Raw genomic sequence first — 13,518 nt, 5'->3', positions numbered from 1 at the left:
TGTGCTTCTATAACACACGTATTGCATACAAAATGGCAACCATGAATATGGGGAGAAAAGCTGTAGCAGATTTTCTCAAGTTTATGTGGTTAATATTAATCATAATCTGCTACACTACAGGCTGCCGAAATAACTAAGGCCTAGTTTTTTCAAAGGCAAACACAGCACCATCTTTGCTTTGGTAATTTACCAGCAGAATGGCAGCAGGATCCTGTTTGGTAGTTTGCAGCATCTGTATATTCGGATGTGCGCAAGACGAAAAGGAGAGCTAGACAGCCAGCTACAATGAAACTTCCTCCGATTGCATCACGGAATGAAAGACGATCCCGGAATGCTTTGTGTTTCGCTCAGTTAGAAGGCGGAGGTAAAAAGGTACAAACTAAACACTAAGTGATAGACAAAGTGGATCTATTTTTATACAGTTCTCTGTTTCCACCTCCCTCTCTGACACACACACACATTTTCTTGCGCTATCTGTCTGTGTCTGACGTTCCCTCTTGCACACATTCTATATTTCTTTATTTCTCTCTCTCTCTTTCTCACCTAATGCTTCTGAGCTCGTCCTTTCCTATATGAACAACACTCCCAATTCACTCAGGACACCAACACAAGAGCTCATACAAGCACAGTCACATACACACACACACACTGTAGGCACAGTTCTCAGTGCTGTTGCCAATTTGCCTGTCAGTGTGTGTGTGTGTGTGTGTGTGTGTGTGTGTGTGTGTGTGTATATATGAGAGTGTGTGTGTGTGTCTGTGTGAGAGAGAGAGAGAGAGGGTAACATTAACCCAAGTAGTGTGTGACCTCTGTCACGGTGGTGTCTGTTCTAAGAGGAAATTATGAAAGCTACAGCCAGATTGACCTGATCTCAGCTGCAATGTGGGAATGAATACATGTGTTTTGAGTCACTTTAGCTTTTGAGTGCACTTAAACTGCAACTAAAGTTTTTAAACCGTAATTACAGTAATTTCACTCTCCAACCTCCCTCTCCTCCCCGGTCATTCCTATGTCCTCCCTCTATTCCTTCATCTACCATCCTTCTCTCCCTCTCCTTACTCCCTCTGTCCCCTCTAACTTCCCTCGCTCCTCCCATCTTCCTCCCACCATCTACCATCTCTCTTGGTCTCTCTCCTCCATCCCTCCAGGTGCCATCTGATGACTCAGTGGCTCTGCTAGCGGAGCCCCAGGTAGCCATGTTCTGTGGGAAGCTCAACATGCACGTCAACGTCCAGAGTGGCAAGTGGGAGCCAGACCCCTCCGGCACCAAGAGCTGCATCGGAACCAAGGAGGGCATCCTGCAGTACTGCCAGGAGGTTGGAGGAGAGGGAGGGGGGAGGGAAGGGTGGCAGAGAGAGGAAAGGGTGAGCGGTAGTAAAAAGAGAAATAAAGAAAGGTATAAGGAGAGTGGAAGATATAGGGGTGGAACCGGAATGAAATTAGGGCGAGAAAGATAAACAAGGGAGATCTGAGGTAAATGTTGTGAATATTACACCAATACAAAACAACTGTGTGAAGTCTTGGACATTCATAGAACCCTGCTCCTTCCGCAGGTGTACCCTGAGCTCCAGAGCACAAACGTGGTGGAGGCCAATCAGCCAGTCAGCATCCAGAACTGGTGCAAGAAGGGACGCAAGCAGTGTCGCAGTCACACACACATCGTGGTGCCCTACCGCTGCCTGGGTAAGCGGTGTATGTGTGTGTACTTGAGTGTGTGTGAGAGACTCTGTAATCTGTGTGTGTTTTGCAGTTGGGGAGTTTGTGAGTGATGCGTTGCTGGTTCCTGATAAGTGCAAGTTCCTGCACCAGGAGAGAATGGACATGTGTGAGAGGCACCTGCACTGGCACACCGTGGCTAAAGAGGTGAGGACACATGCTTTTCACTTAATTTTCACGCCATTCTGTTGTGTTCAGGTATGTTCTTCCCCAGTCTCGCTATCTCTCTCCTATATCTATCTAGTATTATCTCCTCCTATCTCTCTCGTTCTCTATCTAGCTCTCTCTCTCTCTCTCTCTCTCAATTCAATTCAAAGAGCTTTATTGGCATGGAAAACATGTTTACATTGCCAAAGCAAGTGAAATAGATAATAAACAAAAGTGGAATAAACAACATAAAATTAACAGTAAACATTACACTCACAAAAGTTCCAAAGGAATAGAGACATTTCAAATGTCAATATGTGTTGTATTTACAATGGTGTTTGTTCTTCACTGGTTGGCTTTTTCTTGTGGCAACAAGTCTGTGTAATCTGGGGGAAATATGTCTCTAATAGGGCCATACATTTGGTAGGAGGTTAGGAAGTGCAGCTCAGTTTCTCATTTTGTGGGCAGTGTGCACATAGCCTGTCTTCTCTTGAGAGCCAGATGTGCCTACGACAGCCTTTCTCAATGGCAAGGCTGTGCTCACTGAGTCTGTACATAGTTAACGCTTTCATTAATTTTGGGTCAGTCACAGGGGTCAGGTTTTCTGCCACTGTGTAGCCTCTGTTTAGGGCCAAATACCATTCTAGTTTGCTCAGATTTTTTTGTTAATTCTTTCCAATGTGTCAAGTAATTATCTTTTTGTTTTCTCATGATTTGGTTGGGTCTAATTGTGTTGCTTTCCTGGGTCTCTGTGGGGTCTGTTTGTGTTTGTTGACAGAGCCCCAAGACCAGCTTGCTTAGGGGACTCTTCTCCAGTTTCATCTCTCTATAGGTGATGGCTTTGTTATGGAAGGTTTGGGAATCGCTTCCTTTAAGGTGGTTGTAGAATTTAACGTCTCTTTTCTGGATTTGGATAATTAGTGGGTATCGGCCTAATTCTGCTCTGCATGCATTATTTGGTGTTTTGCGTTGTACATGAGGATATTTTAGCAGAATTCTGAATGCAGAGTCTCAATTTGGTGTTTGTCCCATTTATTTTTATTTTTTAACATTTTTGGTTGGTGAGTGGACCCCAGACCTCACAATCATAACTGATTCAAGTATTTTTTAGCTAGATCATAATTGGTATGTCGAATTTGATTTTCCTTTTGATGACGTAGAAGGCACCTCTTGCCTTCTCTCTGATTGTTCACAGCTTTGTGGAAGTTACCTGTAAGCGCTGATGTTTAGGCCAAGGTATTTATAGTTTTTTTTTGTGCTCTAGGACAATGGTGTCTTAGATGGAATTTGTATTTGTGGTCCTGGCAACTGGACTTTTTTTTTTTTTGGAACACCATTATTTTTGTCTTAAGATTTACTGTCTGGGCCCAGGTCTGACAGAATCTGTGCAGAAGATGTAGGTGCTGCTGTAGGCCCTCCTTGGTTTTTTATTTTAATTTAAATTTTTTACCTTTATTTAACCAGGCAAGTCAGTTAAGAACACATTCTTATTTTCAATGATGGCCTGGGAACAGTGGGTTAACTGCCTGTTCAGGGGCAGAACGACAGCTCGGGGGTTTGAACTCGCAACCTTCCGGTTACTAGTCCAATGCTCTAACCACTAGGCTACGCTGCCGTTGGGGACAGAAGCACCAGATTATCAGCAAACAGTAGACATTTGACTTCAGATTCTAGTAGGGTGAGGCCAGGTGCTGCAGACTGTTCTAGTGCCCTTGCCAATTCGTTGATATGTATGTTGAAGAGGGTGGGGCTTAAGCTGCATCCCTGTCTCAGCCCATGGCTGTGTGGAAAGGAGTGTGTTTTTTTGCTAATTTTAACCACACACTTGTTGTTTGTGTACATGGATTTCATAACACGTTTCCATCAATTTGTATAACAGACCCTCATGCCAAATTGAGTCTCAAGCTTTTTTTAAAAATCAACAAAGCATGAGAAGACTGTTTGACTGTCAGTTAGAGTTTACAGGGTGAATATGACCGACCGGCAGAAATCGGTTTAATGTAGTAGAGACTCAGAGCTACAAAATTGTATATCATACACTACAGTTGAGGAACAATAGGAAAGTAATTTTTCTTTGAAAGTAGATCAAGTTGTAAACTCACTTTTGAGAAAATGGCCTTTGAATGTTTTGGTACTACATTTGGAGAGCCCTTCATTGTCTACACCCATTCAGCACTGTTCACACCCTCTTAAGCTTTAGACCCACCCATTTCTTTAAGGGTTGATCCAAGCATTCTGTACAAACAGCAGGCAAGCACCCAAGCTAACTTGATAGCCACTTCTCATCTAAGTGAGCGATAACAGCTCACTGCACATTACTCGCCCTAGCAGAGCTGGTTCGACCACAACAGCAGTCAAACACCCAAGCTAACTGGCAAACATTGGCCAGCTTGCTAGCTACTTCCAGACACGTAATGAGAGAACACCCCACTCTGACCATTTTCTCACCCTAGTAGAGCTGGTTAGGCTGTTTTCATGTTATCCAGAGCGTTGGTGACTGTGCTGCTGGCAACAATTTAATTACGCTTTTTTGCCAACGTTTACTGACACTGGCCATATTCAATGGGTGTTGAGCGTTCGTAAATGCTGGCACATAAGTATTTTGTTAAGACAAAACAATGAATGTAAACAATGAACCATAAACCCAACTCATGACATTACAACCCTGCATGAATCTGCAGGTAGCTAACCAACCAGGTTCAATGTTAGCTAGCCAACATTAGGCTATAACTAGTCAAGCAAATATGTCTGAGATATGAAGACTATGATCATACACATAACATTAGCTAGTGGGTCAGCCAGCTAACAGTACATTAACTTATAATGAAACCACTTTCTATCAAAATTAGAAACATGTCATATCTGAAAATGTAGCTAGCTAGACTATCTTACCTGTATACATCATGGTTGGACACGTCTCCTGTCAGATGCCATGTTTGTCCTTAGTTTGAAGATGTAATCCAGAGACAGGTGTTTTCTCCATCTCCTTAGCTATCATACTGGAATTCCACTGATTTCAAAACTCGGTCCTCCAGAAAGTGGAGAGCATACACATAACGTTAGCTAGCGAGCCTGCCGGCTAACGTTAGCTAGTTAACAGTATACTTTAACTTGATATTAAGTTTATGCAGTTTTACTACGTGATACATTTAAAAAATAAACGGTGTAATCTCTCGGCATGTTCAGCCCACTCATTATCCCAGCCAATCATGGTTAGTGGGAAGGTTGCTGACTTTTTCTGTGGCTAAAACAACTAGGCTTGTAATTTAACAATTTAATTTGTATTTACAGATGGCTTACAATTTTGTTATTAAGGCACATGAAGTTCACATGATCGAGAAGGTATTTCTGCCAAGAAAAACACATTTAGTAAAAAAAAACAAAAGGCTCTGCTGTAAAGTAGTGACCTGCGACATGCGCCTAGTTTCCTTAAACGGGTCACATGCGTGGTCTGTCGTATGGTAATTTAGTAAAAAGCCAATTTGACATTTTCTCAGTACATTGTTTTCACTGAGGAAATGTATGGGTCTGCTGTTAATGATAATGTAGAGGATTTTCCCAATATTGCTGTTGACGAATATCCAACGGTAGTTATTGAGGTCAAATTTGTCTCTACTTTTGTGGATTGGGTTGATCAGTCCCTGGTTCCAAATATTGTCAATTAAAAAAATTCAATTGGAATTTGTGGTCTGTATAGTTTATCATTTCAGTCCTATTCATTCATTGGATGCAGTCTATCACAATGCCATCCGTTTTGTCACCAAAGCCCCATATACTACCCACCACTGCGACCTGTACGCTTTCGTTGGCTGGCCCTCGCTTCATACTCATCGCCAAACCCACTGGCTCCAGGTCAACTACAAGACCCTGCTAGGTAAAGTCCCCCCTTGTCTCAGCTCGCTGGTCATCATAGCAGCACCCACCTGTAGCACGCGCTCCAGCAGGTACATCTCTCTGGTCACCCCCAAAACCAATTCTTCCTTTGGCCGCCTCTCCTTCCAGTTCTCTGCTGCCAATAACTGAAACGAACTACAAAAATCTCTGAAACTGGAAACACTCATCTCCCTCACTAGCTTTAAGCACCAGCTGTCAGAGCAGCTCACAGATTATTGCACCTGTACATAGCCCATCTATAATTTAGCCCAAACAACTACCTCTCCCCCTACTGTATTTATTTATTCAGCTCCTTTGCACCCCATTATTTTTATCTCTACTTTGCACATTCTTCCACTACAAATCTACCATTCCAGTGTTTTACTTGCTATATTGTATTTACTTCGCCACCATGGCCTTTTTTATTGTTTGCCTTTACCTCCCTTCTCACCTCATTTGCTCACATTGTATATATACTTATTTTTCTACTGTATTATTGACTGTATGTTTGTTTTACTCCATGTGTAACTCTGTGTTGTTCTATGTGTCAAACTGCTTTGCTTTATCTTGGCCAGGTCGCATTTGTAAATGAGAACATGTTCTCAACTTGCCTACCTGGTTAAATAAAGGTGATAGAGAGATAGATTTTTAAAAAACTATCATTTAGGATACCATCAACTACAGGCCTTTTTGGGTTGGAGTGTTTGAATGAACTACTGGACAAAATACAATGTAATTGGAGAATCCAGTGGGTTCTGGTAGTTTTTAATAGTTGATTCTTTGATTTGAATTTGATCATGTATGTTTTTGCTGTTTGTTCTTTGTTATAGAGGCAAAAAGATTGGAGAAGTGGTTTATCCATCTCTGTTTTGAATAGGTTGTTCATTGTTTAGTGTGTTCCTTTTTTCCCAGAAGTGGATGGATTCTTCAATTACATTGAGCAGATTTCTGACGTACTGTCTCCTTTTTCCACAGTGTATTTCTATATTGTTTTAGTGATTCACCATAGTGAAGGTGTAGGCTCAGGTTTTCTGGGTCTCCATGTTTGTGGTTGATAGGTTTCTCAATTTCTTTCTTAGGTTTTTGCATTCTTCAACAAACCATTTGTCATTGTTGTTCATTTTCTTAGGTTGTCTGATTGACATGTTTTGATTTCATAGGAGAGCGGAGACATCAAATATACTGTTTAGGTTTTCTACTGCCAAGTTTACACCTTCACGTTTTTTCCAGAAAGTTGTCTGAAGGGGATTTAATATGTTGTTGCCTAATTGCTTTTTTGGTAGGTTTCTACACTACATTCCTTCCTTATATAGCATTTCTTAATATTTTGCAGTTTCTTTGGCTTTGATGCCAAATGGTTGAATATTACTCTGTTCAAGTAGACTGTGATTTTGCTGTGATCTGGGCTGACTGTGAATGCTCTGAGAATGCTCTGTGTTGAGGTCAGTGATAAAGTAATCTACAGTATTACTGCCAAGGGATGACCTGTAGGTGTACCTACCATTGACTATGTATAGACCAAGTGTTTGACATAGCTGCAGGAGTTGTGACCCGTTTTTGTTGGTTGTTTTGTCATAGTTGTGTCTAGGGGGGCATATTTGGGAGGGAATGCTGTCAGCTCCAGGTAGGTGTCTGCCCCCTGTGTACTAAGGGTGTCAGGTTCTTGTCCTGTTCTGACATTTAGGTTGCCACAGACTAGTACATGTCCCTGGGGCTGGAAATGGTTGATCTCCCCCTCTAGGATGGAGAAATGTCATCGTTGAAGTATGGGGATTCCACTGGGAGGGGTATAGGCTAGAGGTCGACCGATTAATCGGAAAGGCCGATTTAATTAGGGCTGATTTCAAGTTTTCATAACAATCGGAAATCGGTATTTTTTGACGCCGATTTTGCCGTTTTTCCCCCACAACTTTATTTAACTAGGCAAGTCAGTTAAGAACACCTTCTTATTTTCAATGACGGCCTAGGAACGGTGGGTTAACTGCCTTGTTCAGGGGCAGAACGACAGATTTTTACCTTGTCAGCTCAGGGAATCAATCTTGCAACCTTACAGTTAACTAGTCCAACGCTCTAACCACCTGCCTCACGAGGAGCCTGCCTGTTACGCGAATGCAGTAAGAAGCCAAGGTAAGTTGCTTGCTAGCATTAAACTTATCTTATAAGAAACAATCACTAGTTATAACTACACATGGTTGATGATATTACTAGTTTATCTAGCTTGTCCTGCGTTGCATATAATCGATGCGGTGCGCTTTCGCGAAAAAGGACTGTCGTTGCTCCAACGTGTACCTAACCATAAACATCAATGCCTTTCTTAAAATCAATACACAGAAGTATATATTTTTAAACCTGCATATTTAGCTAAAAGAAAGTTTAGCAGGCAATATTAACCAGGTGAAATTGTGTCACTTCTCTTGCGTTCATTGCACGCAGAGTCAGGGTATATGCAACAGTTTGGGCCGCCTGGCTAATTGCGAACTAATTTGCCAGAATTTTACGTAATTATGACATAACATTGAAGGTTGTACAATGTAACAAGAATATTTAGATTTATGGATGCCACCCGTTGGATAAAATACGGAACCGTTCCGTATTTCACTGAAAGAATAAACGTTTTGTTTTTGAAATGATCGTTTCCGGATTCGACCATATTAATGACCTAAGGCTCATATTTCTGTGTTATTATGTTATAATTAAGTCTGATTTGATAGAGCAGTCTGACTGAGCAGTGGTAGGCACCAGCAGGCTCGTAAGCATTCATTCAAAGAGCACTTTCGTGCGTTTTGCCAGCAGCTCTTCGCAATGACTTCAAGCCTATCAACTCCCGAGATTAGGCTGGTGTAACCGATGTGAAATGGCTAGCTAGTTAGCGGGATGCGCGCTAATAGCGTTTCAATCGTCACTCGCTCTGAGACTTGGAGTAGTTGTTCCCCTTGCTCTGCATGGGTAACGCTGCTTCGAGGGTGGCTGTTGTCGATGTTGAGATCATTTCCTTATTAATTTCTAGCCAGATGTAAAATGTTCCCTTTTTGACTCATTTAGTAGAGTGGGTTAGGTCTGCTCTATACCAAATTAGCATACCCCCTGAGTCTCTTCCCTTTTTCACACCTGGTAGTTTGGTGGATGGGACTACCAGCTCTCTGTAACCTAGAGGGAAACCAGTGGGTCCATCTCCTCTGTACCATGTTTCTTGTAGGATGACAATGTCTGTATTTCCAATTTTTTGAGGTATGGATTCCTGCTCTTTAGGCCAAAGGCAGATGACCTCAGACCTTGTATGTTCCAGGATGAGATATTAAAAGCTTTGTGTTCCATATTTTCTAGTGTTTTTGTGTGATTTAGGCCCGGACCATTACAGTAGGTGTGAGCATCTGATACATACCTCTTAGGTCGCAGGATGTGGCTTGGGTGGGTTATTAGTGGGGGTTGGGCCTGTTGCTCTGCTCACAGCCTGGGAATATGTGCAGCTGTCATGTTGCGAGGCTTCTCCTGCCGTACTCTCACTTTGATTCTGTGGAAGTCCTTTTGGAAATGTATGAAGTTGCCCTGCACCACCACTGTTCCATTGTTGTACAGGTTGACAGAGGGTGTCTCAGTCTCAGGGTCCTTGTTTTCCACTATTCTGATTTTCCTCCCTCCACCAATACCCTCTTAAAAGAGGGGTAGTGTGCTGTTATCACTGTGTGCCATGCCCAGGGATGGTCTGTGTTTGAGATTAGGTTGCTTACGTTTCCATTTTTGTAGCAGTCAGCAAAAAGTGTCTCTGGATTGTCCATGATGAGCTTCTCTTTGTACTCATTCCGTGCCTTGTCATTTTAATATCTTTCTTTATCTCTGTATCTCTCTAGTGTTTTCTCCTCCTCTGCTCTCTCCATCTATCTAGTATTCTCTCCTCCTCTCGCTCTCTCTCGTATTCTCTACTCCTCTCCGCTTTCTATCTATCTATCTAGTGTTCTTTCTCCTCTCTTTCCTTTCTCTCTAGTATTCTGGGAGAGTGTGTGCTGTGCTGTGGTGACTCAGCAATTTTTTTGTCTCCATCCATTCCTGCATTCCTCCCTCCAATTATTTCACAGAAATAATCAACCAGAGTTATAATTGTAAGAAGGTTATTTTTTTGCTTCATATGATGATTTCCTGACAATGTGACCTGACCAGGAAACCGTCTAGAGATATGTAATTGCGTGTAAAGACCTGTGTCTCAAAAAGAGATTCTTTCAAATTGCTATTATTATCAGTCCTGTAGAGACCGCACCATGAATCTCCATGACTACGGCATGCTGTTGCCATGTGGCATTGACCGTTTCCGAGGGGTGGAGTTTGTGTGTTGCCCAGCAGACACGCATCGCGAGTCAGAGAGCGTCGAGCTGACTGAGTCTGACGTGTGGTGGGGCGGAGCCGAGACTGAATACACCGATAACGGGTATGCGCACACACACACACACACACACACACACACACAAACACACAGGTGCATACAGTCAGACACAAAAACACAGACAATTAAGCACACATATATAATCTTAAATTCTTACTCAAGTTCATAAACCAGTGGTTAAACACTTTTGACAGATAACCTTCACTACCAGACTACACACTCACAAACACCCACTCTCCCTACAGCATGCTTCACCAGGCGGATCAGGGGGCTGCCACCACTGGGGATGGTGAGGATGCCTTCGATAGGGACGAGGACGGTGATGAGGATGAAGATGATGTGACTGACAAACAGGACAGTGGTGAACGCACCTCCAACATCGCCATGACAACTACCACCACGACCACCACCGAGTCGGTTGAGGAAGTTGTCAGAGGTAAGAACATGCCATGGATGGAAAGAGTTGTTGGTTGATTTGTGGAGATGGATAAGATGGAGTGTGTATGTTTGAACATGTTATGTGTAAACACACACCCAAGCAGTGTGTGTGTGTTTAAGAGTGTGTGTGTAGGCCTCCTGGGTGGCGCAGTGGTTAAGGGCACTGTACTGCCACCAGAGACTCTGGGTTCGGGCCCAGGCTCTGTCGTAACCGGCCGCAACCGGGAGGTCCGTGGGGCGACGCACAATTGGCATAGCGTCGTCCGGGTTAGGGATGGTTTGGCCGGTAGGGATATCCTTGTCTCATCGCGCACCAGCAACTCCTGTGGCGGGCCAGGGTTGCCAGGTGCACGGTGTTTCCTCCGACACATTGGTGCGGCTGGCTTCCGGGTTTGATGCGCGCTGTGTTAAGAAGCAGTGTGGCTCGGTTGGGTTGTGTATTGGAGGACGCATGACTTTCAACCTTTGTGTAGCGATGAGACAAGATAGTACTAACAATTGAATACCACGAAATTGGGGAGAAAAAAAAAAGTGTGTGTGTCTCTGAGGTATGTAGGACACGTGCTGAGTCGGCCCTCTGTGCCCCTTACCTTGGGCCTTGGGGACTGTCCACCCTGCTGTCTGCCTTTCTGAGCCGTCAGTCTGTCTAACACCGTCTACCTGTCTGTCTGATGTCTCTTAGACACTTGGAGCACAAGTGATTCAGTGGGGTTGGGTTAAACGCAGAAGACACATTTTGCTTGAATGCATTCAGTTTTTCAACTGACGAGGTATCCCTCTTCCCTTATGTACTACCAGCTCTGAAAGGGGAAGATGTTTCTGTTCGAGATTAAGCAATGAAGGACAATGGAAGGTCAATAAAAAAACACTGCATTCAGACCTTTTATTGGTCTTTCATTGGTCTGAGTCCGGGACCTGAGTCCGGGGCCTGAGTCCGGGGCCTGAGTCCGGGGCCTGAGTCCATCTCAGCTATTGAATACTGTGGGAAGTGCAGAGGGTTCCTATCAATATAGTCTGATCTAGTGGGTGTACAGACAGAGGTTAACCTTTCGATTAGGTCATTCTGGTTTAAAAAAAGAGAGAGACTTTTAAGAAACACCTGAGAAATTAGGAACTATCTAAGCAGGAAAATAGCCATCACACTCCCTCCCTCACTTACTCACTTAACCTTTTACTGCTTTCACAACAATTATCTTTCTCACTCCATCACTTACTAATCAGCTCAATAACACTGGAGCTTATGAGTCTTGTGTGTGCGACAATATTTATGTCTAGGGATTTATGCTTGTCTGACTGTGTGTGTGTGTGTGTTAATGAGTTCATGTCCTAACTGGCTTAACCTAACAACAACATTCTCTCTTCATATGACTATCAGTGTGGGTCTGTGGGTTGAGTCTGTTTTTCCTGTCCCTCTCTTTTCTGGTACTTTCTGCCCAGTTAAGCACAACACTCCTCAGCGGGAGAGGATGACTCAGCACCTGCCCTGATTCACATATCTTATCTCCAGTCTCCCACATCACACACACACACACACACGTCAAGGCAAACAGATATATGACCGGTCGCTCACTGGCTGACAGGCTTAGCTGCTGTAATCTGTCTGTGCCGCCAGACAGGCCTCGAACGTCTTAGTACAGTTTTAGATTACAGTGGCAGATAATGTAGACTTGTGGAGGAGGATATGTCACTGTTTAACAGTTAACTTCTCTCTCTGGAACCTTTTGTGGACATCCACTTTCCGCTCTACCTCTCCTCCCCTCTCCCCCAGTGCCCACCATGGCCCCTGCCCCCCCTGACGCAGTCGACCATTACTTGGAGTCTACTGGAGACGACAAAGAACACGCCGACTTCCAGAAGGCCAAGGAGAGTCTGGAGGCCAAGCACCGTGAGAGGATGTCCCAGGTGTGTGTGTTTGAGCTAGAGAGAGTCAGTAAGTCAGTTTTGGCACGTCACCGCATTAACAGCGAGAATAGTTACATTCTACCCATAACACAGCATATCAACACACACACAGGGTGACGATAACTGACCTTGGGTTTATGATGTGATGATGCAAAGGTTCCAAATGAACAATGTTATACATTACCAGTTACCTCACCATGTTATATTAGGGGCATTATCGTGTGTGTGTGTGTGTGTGTGTGTGTGTGTGTGTGTGTGTGTGTGTGTGTGTGTGTGTGTGTGTGTGTGTGTGTGTGTGTGTGTGTGTGTGTGTGTGTGTGTGTGTGTGTGTGTGTGTGTGTGTGTGTGTGTGAGATCCCTTCTCTGACGTGAACTGAAAGGTGTGTTTTCTGATGTGTCTCTCTCCAGGTGATGAGAGAGTGGGAGGAGGCAGAGAGGCAGGCCAAGAGTCTCCCTCACGCTGACAAGAAGGCTGTCATTCAGGTACCTGGGCTGTGTGCGCGCGCGCAGTATATATCGTTTTTATTTAACCTGTTATGGCTGCAATCCCGATACCTGGATCAATATGACAACTACCAGTGAATATAGGGGGCGCCAAAATTCAAACCACAGAAATCTCATAATTACAATTCCTAAAACATACATGTGTCTATCGTTTTAAATCTATTTTCGTTGTTAATCCCACCAAAGTGTCCGATTTCAAATAGGCTTTTCAGCGAAAGCACTACAAACGATTATGTTAGGTCTCCACCAAACCACAATAAGCACAGCCATTTCCCAGCAAAATATAGCCTTCACAAAAACCAGAAATAAAGATAAAATTAATCACTAACCTTGAATTATCTTCATCAGAAGACACTCATAGGACTCCATGTTATCTGAGTTTACATTGGCGCGTTAGATTCACTAGTTCCAAAAACATCAAGTGACATCCAGCCACTTTAATAATGGGAATTGATGGGAAATGATGTAAATATATCACTAGCCACTTTAAACAATGCTACCTTATATAATGTTACTTACCCTACATTATTCATCTCATATGCATACGTAGATACTGTACTCTA

The 13,518-nt window shown here is 43.4% G+C and overlaps 1 protein-coding gene across 4 annotated transcripts in view; it reads left to right on the top strand.

The window, feature by feature from the left end:
• LOC109871012 (amyloid-beta A4 protein-like) overlaps positions 1-13,518 on the top strand; it is a 31,879-nt gene that overhangs the window by 9,011 nt on the left and 9,350 nt on the right. For all 4 annotated transcript variants that reach the window (XM_020461759.2, XM_020461757.2, XM_020461758.2 and 1 more), the window contains exons 2-8: positions 1,149-1,316; positions 1,554-1,683; positions 1,751-1,863; positions 9,972-10,156; positions 10,357-10,547; positions 12,318-12,451; positions 12,860-12,934. In XM_020461759.2, coding sequence (XP_020317348.1) covers positions 1,149-1,316; positions 1,554-1,683; positions 1,751-1,863; positions 9,972-10,156; positions 10,357-10,547; positions 12,318-12,451; positions 12,860-12,934 — 996 coding nt within the window. The remainder of the gene's footprint in view (positions 1-1,148; positions 1,317-1,553; positions 1,684-1,750; positions 1,864-9,971; positions 10,157-10,356; positions 10,548-12,317; positions 12,452-12,859; positions 12,935-13,518) is intronic.

This window comes from Oncorhynchus kisutch, linkage group LG26, assembly GCF_002021735.2.
Source record: "Oncorhynchus kisutch isolate 150728-3 linkage group LG26, Okis_V2, whole genome shotgun sequence".
NCBI classification, from domain to species: Eukaryota; Metazoa; Chordata; class Actinopteri; order Salmoniformes; family Salmonidae; genus Oncorhynchus; species Oncorhynchus kisutch.
This window is presented reverse-complemented; position numbering and strand designations above follow the sequence as displayed.